This window comes from Phocoena sinus, chromosome X, assembly GCF_008692025.1.
Source record: "Phocoena sinus isolate mPhoSin1 chromosome X, mPhoSin1.pri, whole genome shotgun sequence".
Classification (NCBI taxonomy): Eukaryota; Metazoa; Chordata; class Mammalia; order Artiodactyla; family Phocoenidae; genus Phocoena; species Phocoena sinus.
The window spans coordinates 39,623,734-39,643,097 of record NC_045784.1 but is presented as its reverse complement, the minus strand read 5'-3'; the positions used below and the strand labels follow the sequence as shown (position 1 = coordinate 39,643,097).

The 19,364-nt window shown below is 37.5% G+C and overlaps 1 protein-coding gene across 1 annotated transcript in view; it reads left to right on the top strand.

Annotated features, from left to right (window-relative positions):
• Window positions 1–19,364, top strand: part of EFHC2 (EF-hand domain containing 2) — a 203,591-nt gene that overhangs the window by 46,330 nt on the left and 137,897 nt on the right. Inside the window, 2 exon segments of the mRNA XM_032619729.1 lie at window positions 286–375; window positions 377–480. Of these exon segments, the coding sequence (XP_032475620.1) occupies window positions 286–375; window positions 377–480 (194 nt within the window).

The window sequence follows — 19,364 nt, the reverse complement described above, 5'->3', positions numbered from 1 at the left end:
ATGTCCTAAATGTTCACTTACAGTAATAATTTTTAAATGTTTTAAAGTAGCATGGAGCATTGGGTTTATTCTTACTGCTTTTCAAGGTTTTGAATTTGTTAAAATGAATTGAATTTAAAATGAGACACAACTTTATGATGAAGATTGATCATAATTATTTGCCACTCTCATTTGCATTTTGTAATGGGAAAATAAATGATGGGAAATGTGTTTACCTTTTCAAACAAATAAGGAAAGTCACAAAGAGTAACTTTGGCCATTTTATGTTGTCTCTTGTGTTCACAGATGGGAAAAGAGAAATTCCACAAATCTCAACATTGGGGCTTTTGCAACAATGTTAGGATGCTGGGGAGTGAAGATAAACCAGGAACAGGTAGGAGAACTGCTTCTCGGACAAAAGATAAAGCCAAAACATAGTGTATTTCCTAAAGGAATGGGAACTGATTCACCATCCTGGGTGGCTTTTGATAAACAGGGTAAGTCACATGACACTGGGAGAAATGCAGTCTTAAAATGTTACATGTACTAAATATTAAGTAGATGTGAGAAAATAAGAGTCCTCAATGTAAATGTAAATGTTCATCTGAAATGACACATTCTAGAACAAAAGTACCCTAAACAAAGAAAAATTATCCCTGCTCCTGTTTCTGACTAGGTACATTGGCTGCAGAATGCTTAATGTTCATCACCTTTCTTGGCTAACGTTATCAACCTTTCTCTCATCTCCTGCCCTGGACAGGATAATGTCCTTCTACAGACTAAGAGTCTGGTCAGACTGCCACTTTTGCTTAGTGATTGCCATTAACTAAAGACTTTTGTTTGATTCTGAATGTGCCATTGAATACAATGGGAAAATGCCTTCTCTTCTCTTCTCCATATTAACTATGGTTCCTCATCCCTGAGGACCATAGGGTGACATGGCATGAATTGTAGAAGTGAAGGAAAGAGGTGCTGTTATTAGAGAAGAGTCTGAACTTTTTAGTGATATGTGTTTGTATACATAACACATGCACGTATACTGGCATATTGACAGTTGTAGAAGGCGATCCTTTTGAGTATCTTAAAAAGAGACTAAGATCAAAGGGAAAAAACCCAAGGTGACCAGTTATTTTCCACGAGGCAGCTATATGGATATGCTCTGTTTATTACACAACCTTGTATCACGGCCCCATGGTCTGTTCTCCAAAAAAGAACTTGTTATTAGATTATTTAGGTCCTGTAATTAAAAAATAACTCAGGACTAAAGAATTCAAACTGTAGTATGCTAAGTTTACCAGGAAGTTTTTAGCAGCCTTAGCATGGATTGGTTGGCAATACTTTGATTCCAATTAAAATGTCTTCAAATTTGGTAGAAGTGACATATCCCATGTCATCTGAGTTAGGGTCAATCAATTAGAGCACATATTTCTTTTGAAGCCCCATTCTGACACTTATGGAGACCTAACAGACCACGGGAAAGCTTCTTTCCTCGGAAACCCTCTCTACTTTGAACGTGGACCAATATTTTTCTTTTTTTTTGATTATTTTCAGTACCTGGCTTAGTGCTGGACCCAGAGTTCAGAAGCAATCTCTGGGCTGACTGACTTGGGTAGATCATGCATGACTTCCTGTTAACATCAATCTTTTAGGTGTTTGCACATCATCACTCTAGAATATTTAATTTTCAAGGGTCAAACAAAAGATTCTATTTTTACTTCTTGTGTCAAAAAGAGGGTATTGACAATAGCGTAATCCACCACTGAATAATGTAGGCCACCATATATTAAACTATTCTCTTGCATTTAAAGTTGAAAATTCATTTTATTTCATGTTTTTCTCAGTATTTAATATGTGCCTTTCGAGCCTATTTTATAGCCCTTTAATTACTTATAAAATTATGTAGAATATTTCATGAAGTTGGAATAATTTTAGCTTTAAACTACTTGAGAAAATGAAGAGCTTGCTCATTTCAGGCCTAACTAAATGCGACATAATTCTTTCAGTTATTTTGTTGGTCAACTTCAATTAAATATTCATTGAGCTTTAAATGAGACACTAAGACTATGAAATATTTACGTGCTCTGATGAGACTGTGAACTTCAGATTGGATCCTGGTTAATACCCAGAGCAAATTATAAAGCACTTTCTGCATTTGTGGTTCAACAAAACAAGTCAACACCTGTTAATCATTTTTCTTGAAAATGAGACACTTTCAACTCGTTGCCAGTTTTTCCAACAGCTTTTAATCGTAACAATATACCTAGGGTTCCATTCTCAAACAATACAAAGTAGAAATAAAGGCAGTTCTTTGGAAAGTGCATCAAAATTAATATTTGCGGTAGATGCTCTTGGTGCCCACCCAGACCCATGATAGGGGTGGGGCACCCCTCCCCAACAGCTGTAGCAAGTGCTTTGGCAAACAACTCACACCTGTAACCCTCCGTGGAGTGTTGCTCTTGGCCAATGGGCATTGCATCACCCAGAGAGGTAACCTGGGAGGTTACACTGGCCCCCTCATCACAGGACCGGGTAGCAAATGGCTGACTGATTTGTCAAGGGTAAAAGGCTGAGCTTCTTTAAGGTGAGACAACTCTGTGTTGTGATGTAGGCTCGTAGCCCCTTGTGGCATTAAGCCTTGGCAAAGCTTCATGTGAGAATGCATCCTCGCTTGGATCATTTCTCTTCCTTTGGCTGTTCCCCTCACTCCCTTACAGGTTTCTCCCAAGAGTACGCCCTTAATAAATCACACGCACCTAAATCCCTGTTTTAGGTTCTGCTTCTGTGGAGCCCAACCTAAGACAATGTTCCAGTTTCTATCCATAATTCTAAAAGTGACCATCAAAATGCTCTGCTCAGGCAGACCATCAAATTACAAGCAGAAAAGATGCTATTTGCAGTCACGCAGAAGACCCAGCATTTATCATCCTGCCTGGCCCTCATGGCAGACATTTCTAGCTATTTATCTTTTCTTCACTCTCCCCTTCATTCTCATGGAGAGAACACTAGTTTTATTCAGGCTGGAGACGTGCCCACTTACAGGTGTTCACCTCCCCCAGGCTCCCTGCAGCTAGGGCTGGCCACTTGGCTCACTTCTAGCCAATGATATGTGAGTTAAGGTTTATTGGGTGGGGCTCCTGGGAAAGGTATTTTTCTAATTAAAGGAGTCAGGCTCAGCTGGTATGTTTTTCCTGCCCTTCGCCCTGCCTTGTTTTCCTCTCTGGAACTAGGACATAATTCCTTGGGGGCACATCAGCCATCTTGTGACTGCAGCAGAGATGCAGGGAATCTAGGGCCCCGATGGCATCATGCAGCCACTGTTTCAGGCCTGGGCTGTGTCTCTCCGGACTGCTTGTTAAATGAGAAAAATCAGCCCCTATTTCAGAGGTTCTCAACCCAGGGAGGCGTCTAGAAATGTGTGGAGGTGTTTTAAGTTGTCGCAATGACGGGAAGCAGCACTGGACTAGGATAAAGCAAGTGAGGCACTTGTCTTGGGTACAGAATTTAAGGGGCACCCCAAAACTCAGTAACGCGCCGGATAATATTTTAATGAAATCTCTTAAAAATTAATGCAAAAAATTCAGGTTGAATAAAATGCCAGCATGTTATAATAAAGACAGGATCAGTAACTGCCATGCTGAGCCATACTGGAGCCTGAGGCAAAAAGAAAAGTCAGTAGCACTGATTCCATATTTGTTTAACATGGTGGTATTTTGTTCATTATGGATTTCTGGCATTAGTTTTGATGTTTTAAATTGCCTCGCCCTAGGGCCAGACCTGACCCAGAGGTGCTGCTGCTATTTGAGTAGCTGGGGGTCAGCCTTGTATTTTACATCCTGCACCGTGGGGAGGGCAACCCCCCACCGGGCAGAGTATTCTGCCTAAAATGCCAGTACCGCTCCCATTGAGAAACACAGTCCTAACTTGCTTAAAACCCTCGGCAGTGGGAGGATTTATGCAAATAGCCAAACATAATTTTGCCTGATACTGCACCTACTGCCCGAAGACTAGTTATTTCGTTGAATTCATTTAAATACAAGCAAGCACACATTCATTCAACCAGTTAGTTCCAGTCATCATCCCAGCACCTCTATCAGGAAGAAGCAAACGTGGATGATTGTTCTCATTTTATAAATGAGGAATCATTGGCAAGAAGTGGGGCAGGGGCAGGGTTCTGATGGTGGCTTATTCACTTTATGCGTCTGAGCCTGAGTTTTCCTTGACCCTGACGTGGGGCTTGGCTAGCTGGTTGCTAATACCCCTTTACCTCTAGCAGTCTCTGCCTAAGTCTTGAGTCTCAGTCTGTGGCATGTAGTCTACGACTACAGGGAAATTCATCCTAGAACTGAGCCCAGACCCTGAATCTCCTGGCCTGGGGCTCTTTCTAATTACATCAGGCACCTACTGCTTCATTGTTGATTGAAGTTGGGCACTTGGTAGTTTATAATGTGCCGCCGTTGCTATCGTTACCTGCTTTTATAAAAAAGTCAGACTAGTTAGAAATACTCAAATGACTGAATGTTTTTTAATGACTTTTATCTGGATGTTAAGCATCATTTACATAGACTCTACAATTATACACTCATTTCTCTTCATTTGTCGATGGCTCCTAGTTAGCCTAATTTGTTGGCTGATTTGCAAATGACTCTATTATAGTTGTAAGTGGCAGGATAAAGGTTGATCCTATGGGGTATTATGCATGCATTTAGAAATATTTCATTTTTTCCATCTACTGTATACATAATAATTATAATCAAAACTACTGACCACAGAATTAGAATTTTAATAACTGCATTCATTGACATTGAGTTTATGATGAGCTGATTATTTAGTACTGTTTGGATCTCTATGCTTTGAACAATACGAAAACAAAAATTTAAAGTATAATTTGATCTCTTGGGTCACCTTGATGTATTTTTTTAATTGAACAAGTTGGTTTATTATTCCTTGCAGTGAGGGAAAACATATACCCTGAGTAACTGTGGGATGTCTAAGTAAGCAGGTGTTAGAAAAGACTTACCATAAGATTTGGGCTTGTGTTAGGTAATTTTGGAGAGGATCGAAGGAAGTGAGGCCTTGCTCTGGATTGGGTGCTCTCAGGAAGCGGGGGTACTTCTATGACTGTGTATCTTTTTTTAAAAATTGAAGTATAGTTGCTGTACAATATTATGTAAGTTACAGGTGTACAATAGAGTGAGTCACAATTTTTAAAGGTATTCCATCCATTTACAGTTATTATAAAATATTGGCTATATTCCCTATGTTGTACAATATATTCTGGCAACTTATTTTATACCTAATAGTTTGTGCCTCTTAGTCCCCTACTCCCAGTGCCCCTCCCCCCTTCCCTCTCCCCACTGGTAACCACTAGTTTGTTCTCTATATCTGTGAGTCTGCTTCTTTTTTGTAATAGTCTCTAGTTTATTGTGTTTTTTAGATTCCACCTATAAGTGATATCATACAGTGTTTGTCTTTCTCTGTCTGACTTACCTTACTTAGCATAATGCCCTCCAAGTTCATCCATGTTGCTGCAAATGGCAAAAATTTTTATTCTTTTTTATGGCTGAGTAGTATTACATTGTGTGCGTGTGTGTGTGTGCGTGTGTGTGTGTGTGTGTACGTGTACACACCACTTCTTCTTTATCCATTTATTTGCTGATGGACACTTAGGTTGCTTCCATAGCTTGGCAATTGTAAATAATGCCACTGTGAACATTGGGGTGCATGTAACTTTTCGAATTAGTGGTTTTGGGTTTTTTTCAGATACATATTCAGGAGTGGAATTGCTGGGTCCTATGGTAGTTCTGTTTTTAGTTTTTGAGAACCCTCCATACTATTTCCACAGTGGCTGCACCAGTTTACATTCCCACCAAAAGTATACGAGGGTTCCCTTTTCTCCACACCCTCACCAACACTTGTTATTTGTTGTCTTTGTGATAGTAGCCATTCTGATAGATTTGAGTTGATGTCTTATTGTGGTTTTGCATTACCCTGATGATTAGTGACGTTGAGCATCTTTTCATGTGCCTGTTGGCCATCTACATTCCTCTTTGGAAAAATGTCTATTCAGTTCTTCTGCCCATTTTTTATGACTGTGTATCTTAATAAATCTCATTTATGGGGACAGCAGACTAGAGTGAGGCTACATCTGTAATTGGGAGATAAGCAGCCGTCACTCGCATGAGCTAGGACAGGAGGATATTTGGCATTTTGTGGCTTGGACAACGTTTATGTTCTGTCTGTGTTTAGATGTAGCTATGGAGTGGTCTGTTTTTTTGGTCTTGATCCACTGTGGTCACAGAGCAGCCTTGTCTGAGGATGGTATTTTCTGGAAGTGTTCATGTTCAGTGGGAGAACACCAAGGCTTTGCTGTGGCTGCCAGACCAGCCTGTAGCAGCACCAAGGCCAGCTGATAGTGCCAGGCTGGCTCCTGCATGTCAGGGGCTGCTTTTCTCCTTACCCAATACCAGCCAAAATTTTTAGTTTTCCCACAGGGGATCAAGGAGCGATCAAGTAGGCTAGAATTTTGAATTGGCAAAGAACAATACATGACTACAGATCCTTGAAGTTTTGCCTAAAGCCAATTAGGAATGTTACAAAATATAATCAGCGTATATAAAAATAAAATACAATTAAAAATTTAAAAATAACTAGAAAATGTGTCAGATACTATACCTTTAAACCATACCCAAAAGGTCAAATGAAAAATTTCCATAGGTTTATGTGACTGTCAGATTATCTGAAACCTGTTAGAATCATTTCATAAAAGACACCGATATGTATAATTATAACACAATGTGCTTGTAATACATTGCCATTTAAGTCCCATGTTTTAGGTCACAGTTACATAATCTTTAGCTACTGAGCTTTAAAGATGAAATCAAAAGGCTTGCCTGGGGCTGCCCTGTGGCGCAGTGTTTGAGAGTCCGCCTGCCGATGCGGGGGACGCCGGTTCGTGCCCCGGTCCGGGAGGATCCCACATGCCGCGGAGCGGCTGGGCCCGTGAGCCATGGCCGCTGAGCCTGCGCGTCCGGAGCCTGTGCTCCGCAGCGGGAGAGGCCACAGCGGTGAGAGGCCCGCGTACCGCAAAAAACAAAACAAAACAAAACAAAAGGCTTGCCTGAAATCAAACATGTCATACCCCAAATTCTCAACTGTATATTCTGCATCTATTTCTAAAACACAAAATTACCTTCTTTAAATTTATGTTAAACTGATAAAGTTTCTAATTTCATCATGCATTATGGCTTTCTTTAATCTTTTGAAATTCAGAAGGCGTTTAATAAAAACTCCCAAATCTGGAATAAATGTTTTTGGAATAAAAAGAATGAGGTTCATAAATGAGTCTCTGACTGAAGAAGAGAGAGTTCTTCCTCCCCTCTCTTCTAAAACCTAGAGTGTGGTTACCAGGCAAAATTTTAAGACCCTCCCCTCAGGGTTATACTTTTTATCAATAAGTAGGCCTGTGGCTTATTCTCATTAGCCCAAAGTTAAAATTGTCTTTTTGAGCTTAAACCTGAGTAGATACCACTACACACCCATTAGAATGGCTATAACTTAAAAAGACTGACAATACCAAGTGCTGACAAGGATGTTAAGAAACTGAAACTTCTATATATTCCTGGAAGGAATGTAAAATGGTACTGCCATTTTGGAAGTCAGTTTGGGAGTTTCTTAAATAGTTAAATATATGCTAACACATGACTCAGTTAATTCCACTCCTACGTATATTTCTAAGAGAAATTAAAACATATGTTCACACAAAAACTTGTATGTGAATGATTATAGCCATACAATGGAAACTATTTGCCAATAAAAAGAAACTACTGGTATATAGTACAATACGGATAAACCTCAGAAACATACTAAGTAAAAGAAAGCAGACACAGAAGGCTTCATATTGTATGATTCCATCTATCTGAAATTCTAAGAAAGGCAAATATATCAGAGAAAGCAGATCAGTAGTTGCCTGGGGTTGGCAGTGGGAGAGGGAATGTTTTGGGGGTGATAGAAGTGTTCTAAACTGGATTGTGGTGATGATCACACAGGTCTATAAATTTATGAAAAGTCATTGAACCGTATACTGACAAGAGGTGAGTTTATGGCATATAAATTACAGTTTAATATATTAGTCTAGGACTGCCATAACAAAATACCATAGACTGGGTGCCTTGAACCACAGAAATTTATTTTCTCATAGTTCTGGGTGTTAGAAGTCCAAGATCGCGGTGCTGGCAGGGTTGGTTTCTCTTAAGGCCTCTCTCCTGGGGTTGCAGATGGCCGCCCTCTTGCTGCCTCTTCACATGGCTATTCTTTGTACATACTGATTTTTTTTTTTTGAACACAAAAATCTTTGTCATGTATAACATTTTAGATCACAAATTAGGAACTGATAGTTACTGTTTGATTTGTTGACTTATATTTTAGGCTGATTTATATTTTGATCTGAATTTTTAATCTATACAGTAATGTTTATTTATTAAAAACTACTTCCCTCTCTGAATTCAGACCAGCCGCAGGTTTATTGGAAACATTTAAAAGATTATTTACCTTCCTGAATTTTGTATTTTCAGGATTCTACCCTATAGTAAGCTCACCCTTTTTTAACACTGATGGTGGGTGATGGTACAAATACTGACTATATAATCTATGTTCTTTTTTAAAAAAATATTTTTGAAATAATTTTGTACTTACAGGAAATCACAAAAATGGCACAAGACAGTTCCTGTGTCTCTTTTCCCAGCTTTCCCCAACAACAGCATCTTATACAATTATAGTACATTATCAAAACCAGGAAATTGACATTAGTATAATACTAAACTTGCAGACCTTAATTGAATTTCACCAGTTTTTACATGCACTCATATTTCCCCTTTAGTTTATAGTTCTGTGAAATTTTATCACAGGTACGGATTCATGTAACCACCACCACAATCAGGACACAGAAAACTGTATTCCTCTAGGATTTTGTTGTTTGAGTCTTTATTTTAATCAACTTTACTGAGGTATAACTTGCATATGATAAAATGTACCCATTTTAAGCATACAGTCCCATGCGTTCTAACAAATGTATACACAGGTAACCACACCCCAGACACCATATAGAACATCTCTTCCACCCTAGACAGTTCCCTAATGCCCCCTTCCATTCAGCCCTCCTCCATGGCTCTGGCTTGCATCACTATAGTTTTGCCTATTCTTGAACTTCATATAAATGGAATCTTATAGTGTGTCTTCTCTGGAGTCTGGCTCACTGTTTGGGATTTAAGATTTGAGACACAGCTTTATGCTGTGTATGTATATAAAGAAAGTGCAGCCAATTCACATGTAATAATTCACCATGGCAGATTTCTGCGTTACTTTTATAATTGTTTTTCATTCTCTGGATTGATATTCCTTTATTTTTAAACATGCTGGTTTTTATTTTTTTCAAATAAATTGCTCTCCTAACTCCCTTCAGAGGTTTAAAAACATTTAGCATTGTTAATTTCTAAATTTAAACATGTTAGAATTGTTCATATCCTTCTACTTATTTTAATTATGCTCCTCTATTTAAATACCTATTCTGAGTATGAAATTCATTGTGGTGTTTAGTGTGGTAATAGTTCTTTTAATAAAGAGGATTCATCAGGGACACATGTCATTATCATAAACCTTTTATCAGAGGTACAAATAATTGAGGGCGCATGGCTGTTCATTCTAGGACATCAGAAATGGGGAGGTGGCAGGGAGGGCATGAATTCCACATTATTGAAAGGGGGGCAGAAATACTTATCTCCATTCTTTTTTCAGTGTTGTCCCATTTCCTTTTCTTATATCCCATCTCTCAACCTCCTTAATCTTTCCCCTTCCATTCTTTTGACCTCTTTCTCTATTTCTTTTTCTCTCTTATTGGACTTCGTCTGTCTCTTCATCCTCACTCTCTTTCCTTTCATGCATTTTTATTCGTCTTCCATCAAGTGTGCCCTATTTAACTTTCTTCCCTTTGCCTACTTTGTCTTCCTCTGTCCCAGGCCTTGCAATTGCTGACTTCTCTTCTTAGGAAAGTAGAATTGTCATCATCATCATCATCATCATTATTGCCAGGGTCTTTTCCTTTCCCTTTACCTGTAGGATTGAACCCAGGGTATGTATGTCTCCCCAAATGGAGCATTGTTTGAATGAACTCTGTGTACATTGGTTGGGGTATCCCTTGGGAACATGGTCCTCCTGCAACACCCCTGTAATAGGAGGCTCTCTGGTGTAGGGGAGAGAGCAAGGGTTTCAGTCAGACAGATGGGTTCAAAACCTGGATTTACCATTTATTACCTATTTCATCTGGGCTATGTTTTTAACCTCTCTTGGTCTTAATTCCCTCATCTGTCAAGTAAGAGTAACAAACCTATCTTAGAATTGCCGTGAGCATCAGATGGACAATGCACATCAAGTGCCCAGCTCATCGCATGTAGTCCTGAAGAATTAACTTTCCTCCTTTGCTTAAGGCCTGGCTTATTTTCTTACGTGGGGTAGGGAGGACGGTGTTCCTAGGGGAAGTGAAGCGTAAGCTCGGACTATCCCAGTCATCACCTGTGCTGCAGAATTCTTGCATTTTTCTTTGGCACAAATTCTGCCATGTTCCAGAAGAATCCATTTGGAGATGCCACCATTGAGACCAGTGAATTCTAAAACGTAGCCATTAAGCTATCAATGCATTGCTCTTTCCAGTTGTTCCCCAGTGTTCCATTTATTCTGTGGGTATTAAGGTAGTTTAAAAAGTCTTCTATTGTTTAATAAGAGAGTTTGTCATGTGTCTTCTATTTTAGCAAATTCACTTAATGATCTTTTAGGGGAAAGGTGATAAATAACTACATTTATTATTGTTTTACTTTTTCACTATTCTGAACTAATAGCAGTCAGTAATAGACTACTACAATTGTATTTACATTCCGATTATTCTAAACTCAAAGATTTTACACCATTGTCAACTAGGTTCTAGAAACTTCATGTAGGCCCTTTTATGTTTAATCAAAATTTTACTTCCTTCATAGTCTACTCTGTTGTTTCCCTCCTTTTTAGCCTAAAATATAAAATCTGTTTTTGAGTGTATTTTATTCTATCTCTGGTTCTACTTGTTGATTTTTTTCATCTGGTGTTTCAGGGCATTTATTTATTTTTTTATTTTAAACTTTTTATTGAAATATAGTTGATTTATAATATTGTATTAGTTTCAGGTATATAACATAGGGATTCAATACTTTTATAGATTGAATTGCCATTTCAAGTTATTATAAAATAAACAATGGCTATATTTCCCTGTGCTATATAATATATCCTAGTTGCTTATTTATTTTATAGATAAGTGTTTGTATCTCTTAAAACCTACCCTTATCTTGCCCCTCCCCCCCCCACTGGTAACCAGTAGTTTGTTCTCTATATCTGTGAGTCTGTTTGTGATATTAATTCATTTTATTTTTTAGATTCCACATATCAGTGATAACATACAGTATTTGTCTTTTTTTTGACTTACTTCACTAAGCCTAATACCCTCTAGGTCTATCCACATTGTTGCAAATGGCAACATTATGGCTGAGTAGTATTCCATTGTGTGTCTGTATATATCACATCTTCTTTATCCATTCATATGTTGATAAACACTTGGATTGCTTCCATATTTTGGCTATTGTAAATAATTCTACTGTTAACATTGGGGTGCATGTATCTTTTTGAATTAGTGTTTTTGTTTTTTTTCAGATACATACCCAGGAGTGGAATTTCTGGATCATGTGATAGTTCTATTTTTAGTTTTTAGTTTTTTGAGGAACCTCCTTAATTTCTTCCATAGTGGCTGCTCCAATTTACACTCCCACCAGCAGTGTACAAGGGTTCCCCTTTCTCTGCATCCTCGCCAACATTTGTTATTTGTAGACTTTTTTGATGATAGCCATTCTGACAGGTATGAGGTGATGTCTCATTGTGGTTTTGGTTTGCATTTCTCTGATGATTATCAGAGCATTTATTTTGACATTTGTGTTTGAATTTCAAAAATAAAGCTGTTTTTCAATTCTGGTCTAGTTGGCTTTTACAGTCAGCTTTATTAATTGAAGCTTTGGTTCTTACTGATATGTAATGGGGATAATATTATTAATGTGTGTTCCCAGCTTTGTCCTTTTCCCCACACCCTGCCTGCTGAACAAAAATTTGTCTTTGCTCATTCCACTCCCCCGCCACCCCGCTCCATCCTCTAAGGATTCTTCTGAGTTTTTCAGTAAGATTCTCAGGCTTTGGGGGATGCAGAAAAGGGAGAAGGGCTGGAAAGAGCTGGGAGGAGGATAGAGAGAGGGAGAGAGATGTCTTAGCGCTGATGGTGAGGAAATGCGAGACTGACAAGACTTGAAAAAGAGAGGAAAGGCATTTTTGTGAGAAGTGGAGATGTGGAGCATAAATTGGATCACCTTTAGAGTTTCTTCAGGGAGCTAAGGTGAGACAGAGTTTTCAATTGCTGTTGGTTGCCCAGCCTTTTCTTGGACTATATTACCATGCTGGGCCTGGTCCACATTGGCTCATTATTTGAGTTACATCTAAATGTTAAGTCACTAAATTATATATTTTTGTTTATATTTAAACAAGTAAGAGAGCCACCATTACCCTCTGTCACTGATCAGCTGACCCCGGTCCTCTCTTGTTTCCCTCTGAAATCTCCCTTTCATCAGTCTCCTTTTGAAGGCCACTGCTGCTATCCTATTTCATATCTTTCATCCAGAGAGTAGCCTCTTCAGCGCCATCCCTGCCTTCAGTCTGATTCCCCTTTCAACTGCCCACTCTGCTACAGGGTTAACTTTCTAAAATATTTAGAATCCTTTGACTTAGCTTTGCATGGCCTGGGGACCACCTGTCTTTTGGCTCTTGTACCTTACTCATCTCATCTCCTCTGCCACCCCTTCCCCACTCAGCCCTCAGCCACACGAAATGACTCACAGGACCCCACATACCATATACTACCATGCTCTTGTAACTTTGTACATGCTGTTCCCTCCACAGAGAATGCCCTTACCCACCTGTCCACGCATGCAGTTCTTCTTTCATCTCTCAGCCTTGAAGGCTCATTTCACTTGTCACCTCCACTGTGATGCGTTCTTCTTGATGCTCTCTCAGGTGGTTCGCACTTCCCCCTCCTACTGGAGCATTTTCAAACCCCTGTTAGAATCGCCATGTTACTCTTCTCTGTGTCCTTCACTGAGCTGGAGTGTGGTGGGGATTTTGTGGCAGTTCAGGACATAATGCTTAACCTCTGAAGGTGGCCTCTGAAGCTAGGCAGTGTGAGTTCTAACCCCAGCTGTCCTATTCTCTTATCTCGAGACCTTGGGTAAATTATTTAACTTCCTAAACCTTGACTTCTGTAAAACAAGGATCACGATATTACCTATTTTAGAGCTGTGTTGTGAGGAGTAAAGGAGATAGAGTGTAAAAGAACTTAACACATTGCCTGACCCATTATAACTACTTAATCAGAGTTGGCTATTTTCATTTATCTTTGAATTCTCAGAGCCTAGCACAGTGCCTGACACATCACAGGTGCTCGGCGATGAATGGCTTTGTAAGAATATTATTTTGTCTCTCCTAATGACTTTATCTCCAGCGCATTACAATTATTTGGTGGTACCATTCCCTGTTTTGCAATTATTTGCATACAGTCTAATCTCCCTTACTTGATTGTGTAATCCTTGTAGCTGGAGAGATTGTTTTATTGAATGCTGTACACTCCGCATAGGGCTTTGAACTTAGCAGGTGCTCTGTAACTGGGTTGGTCTATGTTACTTTGCTTTTGATACAGGAGCCTTTCCATATGAAGTATCCATTTTGTGATCTCAGCTGTTGATGCACTTGTGGGAAGTAAGTGACATACTTTGAAACCAGTAGGACAATCTAATGTACAGGGGAATCCAGTTTATTGAGTTATTATTAGAAGTATGGAATAGATTCTTTCGATTGGAGGAGAACATAAAAGGCATCTTATCTAAGCATCTTTCTTCTTACTCTTTTGGGAGGAATCCAGCCTTTTAAAGTACATAATATCTCCAAATGATGGCAAGAAAGAGTGTTTTTGCCTCAGGTCCCATTATTATTCCCTCTGAAAAAATATATATAAAATACTTGGTAAATTATATATATATATATATATATATATATATATATATATATATATATACACCAAATATTTTTCTTTGTCTTTTATATTATAGGTGCTGTTTTTCTTTTGTATCTTTAATATTGAATATTTGCATATTCATTTTTCTCTATTCAGTTTATGAAACCCCATGATTAGCAATGGGATTTGTGTTGGATAGGGTTACCCCCTTCTTCTCAACCTAATTATTTTTCCAGGAAGACTTATTTTTAAGCAGTGGGTCTGAACCTCTTCTCTTAGTAATATCAAGTGTTTTTAAATTGCTTTGCCCAATAGATTCCATAAGGATGTGAAAAGACAATTTTAGATGTGGTTTTGACAGTATTTTTAAGCTTCTAGCTTTGCATCCTACACTGATTTATATATTATTCAGTATTTTTATACATTCATTTTCTCTCCAAAGTGCTGTTATATATACATAATTTTCTTAATCCTTTAAATAGTGCTGCACTGTCCTTTGGTGAGCAAGTGTTGATTTTCTAATTTTTGCTAAAAGGTTAACCAGGGAACAAAGACTTTAAGTGGTTTGCACCAGTTATATGGTTAATTAGTGATACAGCTACAAGAATAATATTCTAGCGTTCTAGTCACATCTTTTTCCCCTTTTATAAACCATAAAATCAGGTCTTAAGAAGAAGCAGACAAGTAAAAATAGATTTGATGAACGCTTATACTGTCCATATAGGTTAGGTGCATTTCATCTTAAACCCACCCTAGATTTAGTCATGAAAATTGGAGCATAAATTATAAATGGATTCATGATGATAATATTTTTATACGAAAAATTTCTGGAAATCATCTTTCTATAGTTTGTATTTTTTGTCATTTTTTTATTGAATTTACCTTTATTGACCATCTCTTATGTTCAACAAGCTAAATGAGATTCAGATTTGTATAACTTGAATTTTCTAAAATGATATGCCTATTTAAACACAGTATCCATAGGAACATAAATTTATCAAAAAAAAGTGAGGAAAAAATGAGAATTTGGAGTGAGATTATAACTTAGGCACTGATATTTAGATGAACCTCTCCACCTTCACAATCCCAATTAAATGACTTGAAAATTTTTAAATACGGAGAAACCACAATAGTGTTGGAGGCCAGGGAGGAGGTCCATCTTCTTGTTGCAAACCGTGAAGAATTTCCACTAGATACAGTGCAGATGAGATCATATTGAAGAATTATACCAAAAGCAACATGCAATTTCACTTCCTAAGAAAGTGACAAGAATTGAGTTGGGGGGTTAGGACAACCTGTAGGGGCTTCCACTTGGCTTACTTTCACAGCTATTGATGGATTAAGAGTGTCACTAGGAGGCCCAGGAATAGTCACACTGAGGGAAGAAGCAGACCCTGCATTAGGGCGTTTCTCTGATGCGACAGGCAATGCACACGAAGGACTGGTTATATTCGCTCTGTTCCCGGAGTGGAAGTCAGGTCAATTTATAAAATTTTTGTGTGGAAAAATCTGAAGTTTTTCCTTAAGGGGACTCTCCATGGCCCCAATTCCCCCCCTGCTTCCCTTAACATGCTGTATATGAATTTCTGTCAACCAGCTTCCCACTGAGAGGAGGAGTCAGAACATTGGAATGGACGCTGAAGGAAGGAAAGAAGACCTGCCCACCCTATTTTTAGAAAAACATCAGCCTGGATAGACTGCTCTTTGTTCAAGAATGAACAAAGAAACCCAACAGAAGGTTTCTGAAAAGGCTCTGCAGTGTAAATGGAGGAGAACATAGTATTTAAGAGGCAGAGGAAAAACAATATTTATTTTAAAAATATGCCTTCTACAGGAAAATGAATATTTTTGATAATGATTTGCTTTGTGCTTTCTATTGAGTGCAAAGAAGTATACAAAACAAAGTAAGCATTTAAAGCAAACTGAAGTGAAGTCTAGAAGGAGAAAAGAGAATACGTTTAAAATATTGTTGAATGAGACTGTAGGTGAAAAGGAAAGGGAACTTGCTGAAGGAGGAAGAAATGTGAGGAAACTAAAAAGCATTATATGTAGTAAAATTTAAAAAAAAAGAAACTGGAGAAAATGAGATGAGTAATGGAAAAGGCAAACTTGAGAAATTCTCCCAGAATGCAGAGGAAAAGGTCAGATATGAGAGCTTGAGATAGGTAATGAAAGGTTGGACAGAGGATGGAGCTCTTATAATATATAGACAATTGTTCCTAAAGAATTAGAAACTAGATTAAAAGCAACCAAATCAGTTAAGCATGCCATAAAAAAACAATAAAAACAAAACCAACTTTCTGGACTATAAAAACACACAGATCTACAGATCAAATGCTTACCGTGTACCAGAGAAAACAACAAAAAAAGAGACCAATAATTAGATATAGTCTGGCGTTTTTTATGTTAATGTCAAGGATAAAGCAAATTAATTACCTAGCATCCTGAGAGAAAAAGTAGTTTAACCCCCAAAGAAGGAGAAGTTGACATCAGAATTCTCTGCAGTCTTAAATGCCAGAAGACAGGGAAGCAATGTCTATAACTTTTAGGGGAAAATGTTTGTGACCCACAAATTCTAGACTCAGCCAAGGTGGTATTAGTGAAAGCCACAGAAGGATGTTCTCAGATATATGATTTCTCACAAATATGCCATCCACATACTTTTCCTGAGAAAGTTGCTTGAACATGTACTCCAGCCAGTTGTAAAGCAAATTAAACAGTTCAACCATGAGGGAAGTCATGAAATAAAACGGTTAGTGGTGAGCAATGGAAACAAACTTATAAGTAATTATAAAATATAAATAAAGTTGAAAACAGTGTAAACATTTTAAACGTTTATTGGAAGATAAAAGCACAATAAATAATAATAAAATGACAAATGCAAGATAGGGATATAAAAAGAAAAAATATAGTATTTTTTGCCATTTAAGGGAGTTGTTCCAACAGATGTTAATTTTTTGCTATTCACACTTGAACTGACAATTCTTTACAAATTAAAAGTAACAATGAATAGAGTTGAAATCTCTCTCTCCATCAATGGGGAAAAAGGCTTCTTATATCATCTTTCTCTAGGACCTGTAAATATTCCTTCTTTAACTCTGCTTAATAAACATATATACTTTGTGTTTTTAACTACATTAAAAAAGAAAAAGGACTTTTAAAGTAAAAATACACCAGAACATGAAAATTGTATATAGATTGGTGGCGGGATTTTGTGGCACATAAATCTTCAGCGAGTATGGGCATGAAAATATAATCATTTTTTTAAAGTATATATAATTTGGCATAATGAAAATACGAATTTCTTAAAAGTATACACAATTTGACATAGAATCACAATTATGTTAAGGAAAGACATTAACAAAACAGTGGGTTCTAGGTAGTAGAAATATCCTATACTTCTTTCTGTTCCTATTTTCATATTTTTGTAATGCATATGTATTAATTTTTATAGTGAGAAAATGAACTTCATTAAAATAAAAAGTCCTATAGATACAGCAGAGTTATAAGTAAGGCAGATTTATAATATTGAATGCTTTGTTCTTTCCCCCCAAAATTAAAAATAAACCAAGCATTTAATTAAGGCACTAGAAAAAGCATAACACAAAAAATTACATCCGAGAACTGAAGGAAAAAATTAATAAATTTAAAAGCAGAATTTTGTAAATCAGTAAACAGAATAGATTTGCACAAGAAGTCAAAGAGTTGAGTCTTAAAAACAACAGAATTAACAAACTTCTAGCTTATTTACTCAGGAAAGCAAATAAAAATACACAAAATAATGTATTTAAATCACAAATTCATAGGAAATAAAATGCACTGCTTATGCTAATTATAAAGTGAAGTGAATATTATAGTAAATATTAAGTAGCAAAGTTGACTCAAGGAGTACAACACTGGAATTGGCCAATAACTAGGGAAATATTAGAGAAAACCTCCAAAGAGCTACTCCAGTTGTTAAAGTGATTGTCTCTAAGTAGTAGGATTGTGGACTTTTCCCCCCACTTTGTGCTCTTTGGTAGTCTCAAAGCCGCATAGCACAGGGAGATCAGCTCCGTGCTCTGTGACTGCCTAGAGGGGTGGGATAGGGAGGGTGGGAGGGAGGGAGGGACATCTGGATCACGAGTTGTTTTTTTGTTTGTTTTTGTGGGGTTTTTGTGTTTTTTTGTTGGGTTTTTTTGTTTGTGGTTTCTTTGGTTCTTGTTTTTTTTCTTGTTTTTGTTTTTTACTAGTAACATGAATAGATGAAACAAGTGTTCTTTACTGTATTCAAGAAATAAGTAAAGGAAGATTGTGAGTTTTGACTTAGGCCACTCTGGATATACTACACTCAGAAAAGACTATATTGCTCACTCCCTTTCCTAAAGAAATAAAGCTGAATTATGGCAAGGTTCTCTCCTGCACGTTAGAAACACTGCAGAGTATGGTCTGTGCATTTGCCATCAAAACTGTAGAGGGAGAGGAGCAGGTAAGGAACATATTTTCTCCATATAAGAAGGAGATCATTTTTTTTTTTTGGAAAGGAAACTTACTTTAATTATAATATGTGTATATCCTGTTTATCTTGTTGATTGTGTGCTTACAAAAGCAACCGTTCATTCACACCCATTTTTAAAATGCTCACTTGGTAATGTCACTTTGCTAGAATCAGATGAATAACATTGTGTTCTCCACAGATCTTATGTTGTGAGAAAGGAATGTGATGAGTGGAGATATGCACAAAATGTGATAAGGGCATCACAACAGCAAGACTGTGACTAAGGTCGTGTTTCCAAAGAACTTGAGCTCATTGAATTGTACCTCAAGTTAATCAGATTAATCTAGAAGTAACTTTGAGAAACACCTTCTTGGGTATTTGTGGCTCACATTAGCATATCACAGGAAATGTGAAATGAAAAAAAAATCTGAGGAACTTTGTACAACTCATTATTTACCAAAAGTGTGTGCCCATGGAACCCTCTTCCCTAAAATTGTTTATCACAAGCTCAGGGCTCCAGTGGGTTGAGGGACACACTGTGAACAATGTCTATTTAAAGTGTACATTAAATGGAAAAAAACCTTCCTAACTCAAAACATTGGCTTAATTTTTGAACGTCTTCTGTCTTGAAAAATATAATCAAGTTGCACCTTTAACACTGCATCAGCTTCTTTTGTTCTACTAAGGAAAGTGAAGCACTTCAGCTACAGCTTTCTTCTTCTCAAAAGACTGGATTCCCAACAAAGGGGAAATCTATGCTATACTCAGTGTTATTTATAGGAAATA